Raw genomic sequence first — 15,645 nt, forward strand, 5'->3', positions numbered from 1 at the left:
AATTTGCTTGGTTTTATGGAAATTTTTTAACACCAAAATTTAAATTTACTTTGCTTTATTACAATAAGACAAAATAAAAACAAGGCAACAGAAATTAAACCAGAAGGTGAACAGAAATTCTTATACACTCTTAGAAATGGTTTTTAAGAGAACAGAGAATGTGTTGTATACGGTTCCGTATAGCATTAAAAATATGTTAACAGATTATTCCCGTGGTAGTTTCTTGTGCAGTAGTTTAACAGACTTTCTTGTAGCTGGATGTTCACGAACAAGCCAACAACAACCAACAGGAGAACTTGCGAGAACCTTATAGTGGCTAATGCTGTCAGTTATCAGTGCTGTTCTATTGCCATCATCGTGAGACTTGCGTTATTATCACGTTTCTCTAGACACTTTGTTTTGAGAAGTTAAAGCTATCTCTGTTCTTCATAGCTGGCTCAATACGAGCGCTAAACTACAAATAAGTTCTTGGGTCCTTTTATGTAGCTTGTAAAATTAGCAACATAAAAGGACCCAAGAACGTATTTGTGGGCTTTTGTAGTTTAACACTCGTATTGACCTAGCTGAGTTAGCCAGCTATGAAGAACGGCGATAGCTTTAACTATCGTGACAGTAACGCGAGTCTCACGATGACGGCAATAAAACAGCACTGATAACTGGCAGCATTAACCACTATAAGGTTCTCACAGGTTCTCCTCTTGGCTCTAAATGTAGGTATTGTGATATAAACTGAGTCTGTTCTACAGTTTCTCATTAGGCTGAATGGACAGTAGCTACAAAAGAACGCATTTGTGGGCGGAGCCTGGAGAGATTAATGGATTTTAAAGCTATATTTACATCACAGATTGGACATTTTTGGAGATTTTTTGCAGATTCGAGACCGCAAAGCGTATGAAACAAAAACTAGCCGGCTAACTAAGCAAGCTTGCTCTGAAGAACTGTGGCCTGTTGTGAACATCAAAACTACGAGTTTTATTTGCTCATGAAGAAATCCCACCATTAATACTTAGAAAAAAAAAGTAGAAAGAATTGGTATAAGCATTGTAAAAACATTTTTGGATGCACATAAAGTCAAAATAATTATGAGTAGTGGAAGCCCAAAGTACCCGCAATCATTACAAAACAAAGCTAAAAAATAAAAAAAAAATAAAAAAAGGACCATTTGTACACCTTGTCATTTCAGTTTCAAAATAAAAGTCTTAGCGTTATATTACCTAAAAAGAGTTATCACACTGAAACAGCCTGTACATAGCAGCACCTTTACACACTGTAAAAAATGCACTGGCTTTGCAGCAGTGCAGTATCAAAAATATGGAGATTTAGTAAACAAACGCTTCGAGTGTTGATGAATGCTACTAGATGCTGAGAGACAAAAACATGAGGGGAAAATAATCTCTTAAAACTTCAAAAAGTGTGAATTAGACCCTTTAAAATCAAAGACCTTTTTAAATGAGCCGAGATCTCCGAAAAGCACACATACACACTCTCAAAACAAATGGCTTAAAAACAACACAAATTTTAACACAACCCATTCAACACTCTGTTACTTTAACACAACCGGTATGTATTAGCACATTTAACGCAGTGCTTCCTTTAACACAACCGGTATGTATTATTGTACATAATGCAGTGAGTTGCTTTTAACACAACCAGTATGTATTATTAGATGCAACACAATGTGTTACTTTAACACGACCGGTATGTATTATCAGATTCAACACTGTGTGTTACTTTACCGTGACTTGTACGTATTAGCATATTTAATGCAGTGCTTCCTTTTAACACAACCAGTATGTATTATCAGATGCAACACAGTGCATTACATTAAGACAACTGGTACGTATTAGCATATTTAACGCAGTGTTTCCTTTAACACATCCATTATGTATTAGCATACTCAACACAGTGTGTTACTTTTAATACAATCATCATGGTTTAGCGTATTTAATGCAGTGTGTTACTTTTAACACTACCGGTATGTATTATTGTACATAACAGTTGGGTTAAAAGCGACACACTGCGTTATGTTTTATCATACTTAACGCTGTCCTACTTTGACACCACCAGTGTGTATAATCGTATTTAGCACTACCAGTATGTATTATTTTATCGACACAGTGAGTTACTTTTAACACAACTGCAATGTATTAACAAACTTGACACAGTGTGTTGCCCTTAATACAACCACTATGTATTAATGTGCTTAACGCAGTGTGTTACTTTTAACACAACCGGCATGTACTATCATTCTTAACACCGTGCTTCTTTTAACACAACTGGTGTGTATAACTGTATTTAGCAAGACCAGTATGTATTATTGTATTTACACAGTGTGTTACTTTTAATCCAACCAGTGTGTACTGCTGTATTTAACACACTGTGTCACACTGTGTGTGGAATTTATAGTGTTTTTTTAGCCTGATGTAAAATGTGTTAAATGAGTGTTGTTAATTAACACATTGTTTTTGAGAGTGTACACGCATTTGGTCAGTTTCTGTAGTGGACACTGGGTCACATTCATGTTTGTGGTATACGGGATGTAGTTTTTCAGTCCGTTAAGGCGGTCCGTCTCCATTCAGTCGATTTTCTCCACTTTCCCGATGATCCGATCCTCAAATATGGGCAACACGGCGTCGTCCTCGTGAACCTCCTCGTACACCACGCCACAGTCGAACTCGTCACTGACCTTCTTAAAGTAAAATCTGAAATAAAAAAAATATTTACAATAAAAATATAATAATAAAAATACAATAATAGAACGATAATAATAATAACTAGAATAGTGCATGTCCTGAAGAAAATGCAGTGAGTGTGCAGCTGAAGCTTGTTGCTAGGTGGTTGCTAAGATGTTTCCAGGCAGTTGCTATGGCATGTGGGGTGTGTACCGAGTGGTTGACAAACAGACGAGTGCGGGTCAGAACACCACTGAATTTGTGCTCGGGGGGCCTGCCCTGAGATAGTACATGCGAAACGGTGTCTTTCAGTCAAGCAGGAGTACAGTAGATGGACATACAATTTTTTGCCCCGTTCATTTCTATGGGGAAAATAATCGGAATTTAACAAAGATTGTACGAAAACTGTACATCGGATCAAAAGCTGTATACAAGCACATCATTCCTGATCTGACTGAACATTCCAGAGTTGGAATGGTGTTGATGTCTGGAAAACTGTGGGATGAGTTAGCGGACAAAAAACGGCAGAAAAATAAGAAAGACGAAGAAGAAAAAGAAGAAGAAGAAGAAGAAGAAGAAGAAGAGAAAGCAGAAGAAGAAGAAGAATATAAAAAGGGTAACAACAGTCACCCACAATTACTAATAAAACTACTAACAAAGTTTTATTTACATGTTATGATATAAATAGTGCTAAAATGTATTACTATGACTATAATGCCCTCTAAAGGTGCAAAGAAAAATCAATGTTGAGATGTTTTATATAACATCTGTCCAATGTTATTGTAACATGCCCAGTGTTATACTGTACCATCTTTCCACCATCTGTCCAATGTTACACTGTAACATTTATCCGATGTTGCATTATGTATGCTCAATATTACACTGTAATATCTCTCCAATGCTATGTCGTAACATCTCTTCAAATGTTACAACAGCAGGCTATAACGCCTGCCCTATGTTAGGTTGTAATGTCTGTCCAATATTGGAATGACTCCACAGTTGCCATGGTGATGGTCTCACCTGTAAGACCCCTTCTTGGTCAGAAGCTCCTTGAACTGTCCGAGGGTGACGACCCTGCCTTTAATGGACGTCCTGTACGGTATCGGCTCTCCACAGAAATAGTACGCCACAGTGATGTTCTCACAAACTGGCTTCCTACTGCAGCTGGACTTTAACCTGAGAGAGAGAAGGAGCGAGAGAGAGAGAGAAAAAAAAAAGAGTGAGAGATTAAAAAAAAATGACTTTCGTAGTTGATGCCTTCTACAAGTCCATGTTGTAACTGAACAGTTTACCTCTGTTTGCTGTGTTGTGGTGCAGATCTCCGCCTCCCCTCTTCTGATTGGCTGGTGCTGGGGACCGCATCATAACGGTCACTTCCACTGACCCAGCCTGGACGAACAGAGGACGAGCTAGAGAGACAGAGACACATGGTATCTTCACTGTGTGTTGGGAGGGGGAAAAGATCTAATGCCTTACACACTGAAGTATCAGATTTGACTGAAATGCTCGTGCCTGGTCCGTACCTCTTCCTGTAGCGCCCACTATCTCTCTCTCCCTCCATCATCCACTGTAGAATCTGTTTCTGTTTCTGTTCTGCCTCCTCTGGTACCTCCAGGCCACGCCCATCCATGCCACGCCCACCATCACTATTCCCTCTCAGACTGCGCCGAGATAAGGAGTTAACCCTACTGCTGTTGGCAAACAGAATCGTTATACTTAATTTCGCCACGCAAATATATAAGCTACACTAACGCATACAGATTTATTTATTTAAATGACATACAGTACACACATATTATAATACTGATGTTACAAACATTTACCTATAACCCAACGCATCGCTCTGACTAGTCCCCGCTGTGAGGTTCATGCCGTCGCTATAGCAACGCCCCCCGTTTCCGTACCGATGAGAGTCTGCATGTGCGTGAGAGGGTGTTTTGGGTGACTGACAGCCAGGACTCTTCATGACCCTCTGCAGGTGCTCATCCAGAATGGCCTGAGCGTCGTCATTCCACTGACCCACGCCACTGCCATGGAAACGGAGACAGGGACCTGGCAATGAGGTCACTGTGGAAACATCAGCATCTTCACACTCTTCTTCCTGTTGAAGGAAAACCCACACAATTACCTTACAATGTTATACTAGAAACGGGATGTTTGACTGACATGCAAAAAGGCCAGATGGCTACTTTTTTTGATCTCCCAGTCAGCTACTTTCCTGGGAGATCAAAAAAAGTAGCCATCTGGCCTTTTTGCATGTCAGTCAAACATCCCGTTTCTAGTATGCTTTCCTGGGAACAGCCAGTTGACTACTTTATTGAATGGCCAGTCAACTGCTTTGTTGGTAACGACCAGTCGACGGGCAGATATTTGACCGACATGCAAAATGGCCAGTTACTTTCTTGGGAACAGCCAGTCAACTATTTTCTTGGAAATGGCCAGTTGACTACTTTCTTGGGAATGGCCTCCTGACTACTTCTTTGGAAACAACCAGTCGACTACGTTTTTGAATGCCCAGTCGAGGACATTCTTGGGAAAGGCCAGTCGAGGACATTCTTGGGAAAGGCCAGTCAGGGACATTCTTGGGAAAGGCCAGTCAGGGACATTCTTGGAAAAGGCGAGTCAGGGACATTCTTGGGAAAGGCCAGTCGAGGACATTTTTGGGTAAGGCCAGTCGACTACTTTCTTGGGAACGGCCAGTCGACTACTTTCTTCGGAAAGGCGAGTCGAGGACTTTCTTGGGAAAGGCCAGTCGACTACTTTCCTGGGAATGGCCAGTCGACTACTTTTTTGAATGGCAAGTCAACTACTTTCTTGGGAAAGGCCAGTCGACTACTTTCCTGGGAATGGCCAGTCGACTACTTCTTTGAATGGCCAGTCAACTACTTTCTTGGGAAAGGCCAGTCAACTACTTTCTTGGGAAAGGACAGTCAACTACTTTCTTGGGAAAGGCCTCCTGACCACTTCTTTGGAAACAACCAGTCGACTACTTTTTTGAATGCCCAGTTGACTACTTTGCTTGGGAATGGCTAGTCAGCTACTTTCTTGGGAACAACCAGTTAACTCTTACTTTTTTTACTTTTTTTGGGAACGGCCAGTCGACTACTTTTCTTGGAAATGACCATTCGACTACTTTCTCGAGAATGGCTAATCAACTGCTTTTTTGAACACTGTCAATAGCTTCTTTGACTGACCAATCAACTACTTTTCTGAAAGGCTACTCTTTTTTTGAATAGCTAGTCAACTAATAAAAATGAAGTCAATCACACACATACACACACGCAGACTTGGTTACCATGCGGACTCTTTGTAGTTTCTCCTCAAGTTTTCTCTGGTTCTCTCTCTCTCTTTGGATCAGCTCCAGCCGGCTGATCAGCTCTGCTGCAAACTTCTGAGGCTCTACATGGACATCCTTTGGCAAACGGTGTGTCCGCTACATACACACAAAAACAAACAGCATCACTTAGTGTTTTCTCTCTCGAAAGCTGATATGTTATCAGCATACTTTTATTAAAAACGCTAAGCCTTAACCTTATTCCAAAATGTATGCTACATTTAAGCAGTATATTTTTGGTAATGCACACATTCACATTTGCCATGAAATTCTTGTTAAAGAGGGCATGACATCCTCCATGTGTCATGAACAAAATACACTCTAGCAATAATTTTCTAATGTCCTAAATCTATTTGGTAATGTCCTGCAGTCTCATGCAGATAAATCATCGTCAACCTTACCAGTACTTAAACTCTGATTTATTGTTTACACTTAATTTATTCGCAATTAATTATGTTCAAATTCCCCATGTAAAAGGGCATATGCGAATCAGCAAAAGAGCCAACATCACATCAGGCTACTTATCTGGGGCAGAAAGATATTTATTATTATATCACATTACATCGCTCTGACTGAGCAAAAAAGAACAGCTAATTCCATCGGGTTTTGCAGACAGGAAGGCAAAGCGGGGGGTACTTACAAGTACTTGACGAGGCAGTGTGTACCGACAGGTATGCAATGGATACATGAGGAGGTGGGGGATACTGATGGGTATGCAAAGCAGGGGGTACTGAGCAGTACGTGAGGAAGAGGGGTACCAGCAGGTACATGAGGTAGGGGGTACTGAGCAGTACATGAGGTAAAGAGTACTCACAGGTATGTGAGGCAGGGGTACAGCCAGGTACGTAAGGCAGGGGTACAGCCAGGTACGTAAGGCAGGGGGTACTGACAGGTACGTAAGGTAGGTGGTACTGAGCACTACATGAGGTAGGGGGTACTGAGTGGTACATAAGGTAAGGAGTACTGAGTGGTACATGAGGTAAGGAGTACTCACAGGTACGTGAGGCAGGGGGTACTGACAGGTACGTGAGGCAGGGGGTACTGACAGGTACGTGAGGCAGGGGGTACTGACAGGTACGTGAGGCAGGGGGTACTGACAGGTACATGAGGCAGGGGGTACTCACAGGTACATGAGGCAGGGGGTACTCACCGGTATGTGAGGTAGGGGTACATGTCCGTTGGCTTTAACATTTTCCTGCATGTTTCTGCGTTGCTGTTTACGAAAACGATACGGAGGAATACCATCACTATAGAGAGAGAAAGTGAGAAAGAATTACGGATATGAATAATATTACTGTAATATTTAATAATGAATTAGATCTCGTCCCACTGAACTCCAATGTCAGCAATGGGTGCACCTTAAAGTAGCGAAATTCACTTTTCAGAAGGGCTGTCAGGATACTTTTGGGAGTTTTACACACTGTGTCCACTCACTGTCCACTCTATAAGACACTTCTACCTTGTTGGTCAACCTTGTAGATGTAAAGTCAGAGGCGATAGCTCATCTGCTGCTGCAAAGTTTGTGTTGGTCATCCTCTAGTCCTTCATCAGTGGTCACAGGACGCTGCCCACAGGACGCCGTTGGCTGGATGTTTTTTGGTTCTCAGTCCAGCAGCGACACTGAGGTGTTTAAAAACTCCAGCAGCACCGCTGTGTCTGATCCACTCAGACCAGCACAACACACACTAACACACCACCACCACGTCAGTGTTACTACAGTGCTGAGAATCCAACACCCAAATAGTACCTGCTCTGTGAGGGTCCATGGGGGTCCTGACCACTGAAGAACAGGGTAACAAAGTATGCAGAGAAACAGATGGACTACAGTCTGTAACTGTAGAACTACAGAGTGAAACTATACGGTCAGTGGACTTAAAAGTAGACAGTGAGTGTATATACAATATATACAGTTCCTCTTTCCAGTCAAAACAGCCAGTAGGAACAAGCTTTTCTTTATTTTTCAGCACCAGAAAATTACCCAGAAGCCTCGACAACTAAATCTAATCTCAGCTGTTTGAGTGGTCAGTGTGTGTCACTCTTCACCTTTACTACAGCTTCCATTCTCTTCAGGAGACTCACTTTCGGTTCCTCAAAGAATCTGGAGACACGCTTCCAAAGTTCAGTCTTAGAAGTTGGTTTAGTGTTTTCTGCATCTCACCATTCTAGTAATCCTAAACACACTCAGTCGGTCCATTGTTCTGAGAACACCACCAGCTTCTATGTTTGCCTTGATTTTCTCAGCAATGTGCATGGGGTCGTTATTCGTGAGGCTTCTCTCAAAAACATCCACATCTCAGACGTCTAGTTTCAGTCTTTTACTGTAGATGTTCTCCAGGTCTTCCAGGTCAGGAAGCACATTTTCTCTGTAGCTTTCAATCAGTTTATGAACTCCAGTGTTGGAAGCTTCTGGTTTTTTTTTGGTTTTTTTTTACTTATTTTCCTCTGATTTTTATCCTTACTCATGCAAGTAGATTATCTTTATATCTAACCTCCTCATATAAATAGCTCCTGAAAAATAATATTGTGTACTTAATATCTGTTTTGACTGGAAACGAAATAAATGAATAGCTAGAGGTACAGGTATATACATAACGTATATATATACGTACACGCTGCTGTCAGTCAGTGAGATGGTATCTGCATCACTAGACAGACTCTGAAGCTCAGAGTCATTGGCGCTGGCTACTGGAGCACGAGCGAAACCGCTGTTTATGTAGTACGGGTTTACTAACTCCCTCACTCCAAACCTGCACAGAGAGAAAAACAGATAAAACATCAATTTCTGTAGGTGGGCAAATTTCCCAGATTAAGAAATAATTGGATTAATTGGATTAAGTCTTAGACAAAATGTAAGCATCAATGGTGTTTCATCATGATAAATTACGTTGGTCTAGTCTTAAGCTCAATCTGAATAACTCACTCTAAATGTAGGTATTGTGATATAAACTGTGTCTGTTCTACAGTTTCTCATTAGGCTGAATGAATAACCGACTCTAAATGTAGGTATTGTGATATAAACTGAGTCTGTTCTACAGTTTCTCATTAGGCTGAATGAATAACTGACTCTAAATGTAGGTATTGTGATATAAACTGAGTCTGTTCTACAGTTTCTCATTAGGCTGAATGAATAACTGACTCTAAATGTATTGTGATATAAACTAGGTCAATTACTGAACTCACTTGGCCTCCCAGTGGTCAGGCCTCTTCTGATTGGCTGTGTTGCGTTGGGCGGCAGTCTCAATCAGCAGCTTCTGAGTGAGCCTGCCAGAGTGGGCGTGGCCTGGCTCAGTTCTTTCCGTCCACTCCTTATCCTCCATCAGCGTGGGCAGGTATCCTGGTAATGAGGTTTCCTGGTTGCCAGGCGAAGTGGAGAGCCTGGGGCTATTGTCATCGGCACCAGAGCGCTGGGCGAAGGCCAGGTAAACGTCTGACTTGAGGAAGAGTGGGTAGGTGTGCTCCTCCATCAGTGTCTGAACATCCACTTGAGCCTGCTCAAACAGTGCCGAGTCCAGCTGGGCCCGACACACGCACTCCCGGATGAAGCTCTTCGTCGCTGGCTTGATCTTTCTCGCAACGACACCGCCACCGCTATCAGCTATGTACTTCCTGTTGGGCACATTTTAAATATTTCAGTTTTTCTCCTTCTACAGTTAACTTGGCAACACTGTAGCAATTACCTGGGATAACATAGCAACAACCTACCTACACCTTGCTAGGTGCTGTGGTATCCCAGGTGGTTGCACCTTAGCAACCACCGGGGACACCATAGTAACACCTTAGCAACCACCGGGGACACCATAGTAACACCTTAGCAACACTGTAGCAACCACCTCGCATACCGTTGCAACAGCCTTGCAACACCTTAGCAGCCACATGAGATTCCATTGCGATGGCTCTGTCAAACAGCTGTAGGCCGAATGGGCAGGGCTAAAGTGCTGTAGGCCGAATGGGCGGAACTAAAGCGCTGTATGCCGAGTGGGCAGGGGTTAAGCGCTGTATGCCGAGTGGGCGGGGCTAAAGCGCTGTATGCCGAGCGGGCGGGGCTAAAGCGCTGTATGCCGAGCGGGCGGGGCTAAAATGCTGCAGGCCGAATGGGCGGGGCTAAAATGCTGCAGGCCGAATGGGTGGGGCTAAAATGCTGTAAGCTGAATGGTTGGGGACTAAGCTACTGCAGGCTGAATGGGTGGGACTAATGTGCTGCAGGCTAAAAGGGTGGGGCTAATGTCCTGCAGGCCGAATAGGTGGGGCTAAACTGCTGTAGACCGAATGGGTGGGGCTAAACTGCTGTAGGCAGAATGGGCGGGGCTAAACTGCTTTAGGCAGAATGGGCGGGGCTAACCTGCCGTACTGTGGTTACTGGGGAGTGAACAGTTTTGAAACGGTCTTATTTAAACAAAAGGGCAGATTTCCATGGTATAGGCCCTTTAAAGTAACCCCGCCCTACCTGTAGATGGCTTTGGCGAGCCTCAGCCTTCGCCCGTCCTGCCCGCCAGTCGGTGGGAGTTTGCGGAAGCCACTGCAGGCGAACCAGAAGTCCAGCAGGTCGGAGCATCCCTCCTGCAACAGGAAGGCCCGGAACAGCGCTGTGCCATCCCGGTCATCCAGCAGGAAGTGCAGGGACTCTGCCCAGCGCAGGTGAGGCGGCGCAGGTGAGGCGCAGCCCTCAGGCTCAAAGCCCAAGTCCAGGTCAGAACGTCGCGGGGTGGCTGACGGACCGCCCGGTCGGGGGAGGTACGGAGGGTGGACGGAGGAAATGTAGCTGTCTTCCTCTCCTGGGACGGGGGGGCGGGGGGCATCCTCGTTAAAGCGGCCGGGCATGTCTCCATGGCCACCGCGCACACGAATGCTCATCGTCGGGTAAAGGACAGAGGAGGAGTCAGGGAACTGGGGTCAGAAGAGCGATGGCAGGGCAGTCATACTGGGGAGAGAGTGGGAGAGAGAGATTAAAGGGCCCATAATCCCCAAAAACAATCATAATTCATTTTTCATAATCATTTTCCCGCCTCTCTGTACTCCTTAGAATTAAACAGGCTGTTTTTCTTACGGCACCTTTAAGGCTGAACATGTTACACTTCAAGTTAGCAATATCACATTAATGAACCCGTGCACTGATACACATAATGAGTTAGCAGTAATAAAGTTAATAGGTCCGCGTTAATAACGTTAACATGTTAGAATTAGTAAAGTTAATGTTAGCACTAATTCAGTTAATAACTTAGCATCTATAAAATTAATCATTTTGCATTCATAAACTTAAAACGCTTGCACTGATAAAGTTAACAGTGTTGCTTATTAACTTTATTAATGCCATCATTCATAAAAGTTTGCAGCGATAAGGTTAATAGATTAGCATTAATAAAGTGAATAAGCTCACCGGTAAGTAAGTAAATAAATATATAAAGGGCAACGGGAGATTCATGGACAACCTACACTGTTAGAAATAAAGGTTCTGTTCAGGTATAATTTTGTTCATCAAGGTACAAACAGTGTAATGTTCCCTCAAAGCTCCAACAGTGGTTTTAAGGTCTGATTGTGAACCTTAAATCGTTTTTTCCAGGTGAAAAGTTCGTATTTGTACCTTTTCATAACCGAATGTTTTAAACAGAACAGTAAAATAAAAGCCTGGAGACGAGACGGGGTGTGTGGAGTCAGTACAGCTTAGAACATTTCATTTCAGTGGATTATGGTTCAGTTATGTTCCCTGACTAAAGGTACTGAGATGGAGCCTTGAGGGTTCCACCCCAGTGACAAGAGGGGCACTGCCCCAGAGACAGTTTAGTACCTTTATGTCTAAAAGCGTATGCAGAGGTACAGTTACACACATACAGATGGAGAATTTGCCATCAAACATACAATTTAGAAGTAGGACCAACATTCAAACCAAAAACAAACGCCGCAAATAAAAAACATAGCATGTCTGCTGGCACTTTTTCCAGACAACATCCTGGAGCCCAGAAATCACTGAGTGTGTTTACATGCACTTAGTAATCCGATAACTGCAGAAAGTCAGATTTTGCCAGTAATCTGATCAACGCGTTTACATGCACTTAATAATCCAATAACTGCAGAAAATCAGATTTTGTCAGTAATCTGTTCAACGTGTTTACATGCACTTTGATAATCAGATAATGGGGAAACTCCAGGTCTACATGAGTCAGACAGTAATCAGATTTCTGCTTTACAACCAGCCAATAAACTCACAGAAGAAGACGTGACGTGAATTTAACGTAAAACTTAAAACTTCAATCCGTGGCTTTTTAAAAAAAAACAGCGTCACTTTACCTGAAAACATGAACATAAATCATCTAAGAGATTTAATTATAGATTTAATAGTAAATCTTTTATTTCATCAAGCATGTACTCGGTTTCGCTCCAAAAGTGTTTTGCTGCGTCTCGCGGCGACGCTGCTTGCTTATTTCCGGTATCACAGTCTGTTTTTGCACATGCTCACACTGAGAAATCAGAAAGAAATCAGAGTAAGAGTTTACATGCACTGAGAAACCTGATTACTGAGCTAAAATACAGCCCCTTTATCAGATTTCTTAATCAGATGTCTAGATTGGAACATGGTATGATCGGATTATTAAGTGTGTAAATACACTCAGTTTCTTGGGCTTTCTCATCGGCCCAACAGTCCATGTATGGGGTCGATATTTTAAAAAATATGGTTTGCCTTTCTAGGCTGAAGAGACGCCTCAAACGGAATAATACTACTTATTACTGCTGGGGTTTTAAACACTGTGTCCACTCACTGTCCACTCTATTAGACACTCCTACCTTGTCAGTCCACCTTGTAGATGTAAAGTCAGAGACGATAGCTCATCTGCTGCTGCACAGTTTGTGTTGGTCATCCTCTAGTCCTTCATCAGTGGTCACAGGACGCTGCCCACAGGACGCTGTTGGCTGGATATTTTTGGTTGGTGGACTATTCTCAGTCCAGCAGCGACACTGAGGTGTTTAAAAACTCCAGCAGCACTGCTGTGTCTGATCCACTCAGACCAGCACAACACACACTAACACACCACCACCACGTCAGTGTTACTACAGTGCTGAGAATGACCCACCACCCAAATAGTACCTGCTCTGTGAGGGTCCATGGGGGTCCTGACCACTGAAGAACAGGGTAACAGAGTATGCAGAGAACCAGATGGACTACAGTCTGTAACTGTAGAACTACCGAGTGAAACTATATGGTCAGTGGAGCTGATGGAGTGGACAGTGAGTGTAGATATAAGGACGTGGACTTGTTATGTTATGGCTGATCGGTGTAGATTACCCATCAACCTGGAATATTTTAACCAAAAAAAAGACTAGTTTTGGATCAAATTTAGACCCAGATACGACCCCGGGTTGGTCACGCCACTCAGTAAAGCATGCTGTGATTGGCTGCGGGTTCATTTGCATATCCAGTGTTCTGCGGTAGATCAGATCCCGCGATCTCTCACCGACCGATTACAGTAGCGGTAAACCGCACAGCGCCGGCAGCAACCCGAGCGCGAACGGGCTTTTTATCAGCACAAACTCGCACATTCCTGCGTTTAAGGAGGAGTGAAAGACAGAGAGAGAGCAGAAGGAGGAGTGGAGGAACCGCAGGAGGAGAACAGAAGCCCGGCTTCGGGGATAAAGATTAAATTTTACCGCCTTACCCGCAATCCGCCTCCAGCGCTACTAACGGGAACGCGCCGAATCCCGAGACCTCCTTAAATCCGAATTAAACTGAACCATATTTACCGTGTAAACACGCGCAAACGCGCCTAAACACACAAACAAACACCCTCTCCCTCTCTGTCTCGCGCTGCCATACCAAACACACAGAGGTGCGCGTGCCCTGCATTACGTGAGCGTGACGGAGCACGTACAGAGTGACGGCGCCCCACCCACTCCAATCAGAATCCTCCGTTTGTAGTATTCATGAATATGCAAATGAGGCGGCTGAAAATGAGCGATTTTAGAAATGAGCACGTTATTAATTTAACCGTTTATCATCCTAATGAACGTTAGGTTTCATAAAAAGACAAATTAACACAGTAAATATAAGATGCTACTGATATAATTCTAAATAAATAAATAGAAATATGTAAATAAATCTGTCAAATGATGAAATAATTACAAAAATAAATACATAAATAAATGTAAGGAAATTAATGTAAGAAGTTAGATATGATTATTAATGTTATTTGTATTTAACGTCAAAATAAGCAGGTAAAATTCTTAGTGCTCTTATTTGACAAATGAAGAGAGAAATTAATAAATAAATAAATGAAAGAATGAATGAATGAATGGATGAATGAATGAATGGATGAATGAATGAATGAATGAATGAACGGACACTGACAGTAAACTCACTGACCAAAAATAAATCTGTCCACCTACCTGAACAGAGTCCAGCACAGTGTAGAGCAGGAGGGTAGAGAGACACAGCCCACAGCCTCACAGAGAGAGAGAGAGAGAGAGAGAGAGAGAGAGAGAGAGTGAGGGAGAGAGGACAGAGTGTGTGTGTGTGAGAGAGAGAGAGAGAGAGAGAGAGAGAGAGAGAGAGGACAGAGTGAGAGATAGAGAGAGACAGGAGAGAAAGGCAGCGAGAGAGAGAGAGAGAGAGAGAGAGAGAGAGGACAGAGTGAGAGACAGACAGTCCCACTCCCTGAAGGTTTCACTGTCAGACTTCACTGTATATGTATTATATAAACAGTTTGTAAATGTAAATTGTGTAAAAATGCTCTTAACGTACCTTTAACAAAAGGTGACATTAGAGCTTCATCAGCTCAGCGCTGAGCCCCATTCACAGTCCAGCACATCCTTCTTCATCCCACACCTCCACACCAGCAGGGGGAGCTCCTCATATACACCACATTTCAGAAATATGCAAATAAAACAAATACAAATTTAGACCAGAATATACAAATATATGATTTATTCAAGAATAAAGTAATAATACAAATTTCAGACCAGACTCAGTGGAAGCACAAGGTGTTTCTAATAAAGTAGCCAGTGAGTGGCAGCACAAGGTAGGTGTTTCTAATAAAGTGGCCAGTTAGTGGAAGCACAAGGTAGGTGTTTCTAATAAAGTGGCCGTTTGCGTAGATAAAGTGGCCAGTTAGCAGAAGCACAAGGTAGGTGTTTCTAATAAAGTGGCCAGTTAGCAGAAGCACAAGGTGGGTGTTTCTAATACAGTGGCCAGAAAGTGGAAGCACAAGGTAGGTGTTTCTAATAAAGTGGCCAGTTAGTGGAAGCACAAGGTAGGTGTTTCTAATAAAGTGGCCAGTTAGCGGAAGCACAAGGTGGGTGTTTCTAATAAAGTGGCCAGTTAGTGACAGCACAAGGTAGGTGTTTCTAATAAAGTGGCCAGTTAGCAGAAGCACAAGGTAGGTGTTTCTAATAAAGTGGCCAGTGAGTGGAAGCACAAGGTAGGTGTTTCTAATAAAGTGGCCAGTTAGCAGAAGCACAAGTTAGGTGTTTCTAATAAAGTGGCCAGTTAGTGACAGCACAAGGTAGGTGTTTCTAATAAAGTGGCCAGTTAGTGGAAGCACAAGGTGGGTGTTTCTAATAAAGTGGCCAGTTAGTGACAGCGCAAGGTAGGTGTTTCTAATAAAGTGGCCAGTTAGCAGAAGCACAAGGTAGGTGTTTCTAATAAAGTGGCCA

The 15,645-nt window shown here is 43.0% G+C and overlaps 1 protein-coding gene across 2 annotated transcripts; it reads right to left on the bottom strand.

The window, feature by feature from the left end:
* Positions 1-1,167: 1,167 nt before the first annotated feature.
* Positions 1,168-13,824, bottom strand: LOC118798353 (axin-1-like). Of its 2 annotated transcripts, none has more exons than XM_036557785.1 (11): positions 13,653-13,824; positions 10,451-10,924; positions 9,187-9,612; positions 8,616-8,753; positions 7,157-7,253; positions 5,968-6,105; positions 4,496-4,773; positions 4,196-4,360; positions 3,965-4,081; positions 3,693-3,848; positions 1,168-2,702 (listed from the first exon to the last, which is right to left on the bottom strand). In XM_036557785.1, the coding sequence occupies exons 2-11, from the start codon at positions 10,855-10,857 to the stop codon at positions 2,576-2,578; spliced, it is 2,049 nt and encodes a 682-aa protein (XP_036413678.1). In that variant the 5' UTR covers positions 10,858-10,924; positions 13,653-13,824; the 3' UTR covers positions 1,168-2,575. The 2 variants fall into 2 exon arrangements, with proteins under 2 accessions (XP_036413678.1, XP_036413677.1); XM_036557784.1 differs by having other exon boundaries at positions 4,196-4,363.
* Between the last annotated feature and the right edge of the window lie 1,821 nt (positions 13,825-15,645).

This window comes from Colossoma macropomum, unplaced genomic scaffold (assembly GCF_904425465.1).
Source record: "Colossoma macropomum unplaced genomic scaffold, Colossoma_macropomum, whole genome shotgun sequence".
Classification (NCBI taxonomy): domain Eukaryota; kingdom Metazoa; phylum Chordata; class Actinopteri; order Characiformes; family Serrasalmidae; genus Colossoma; species Colossoma macropomum.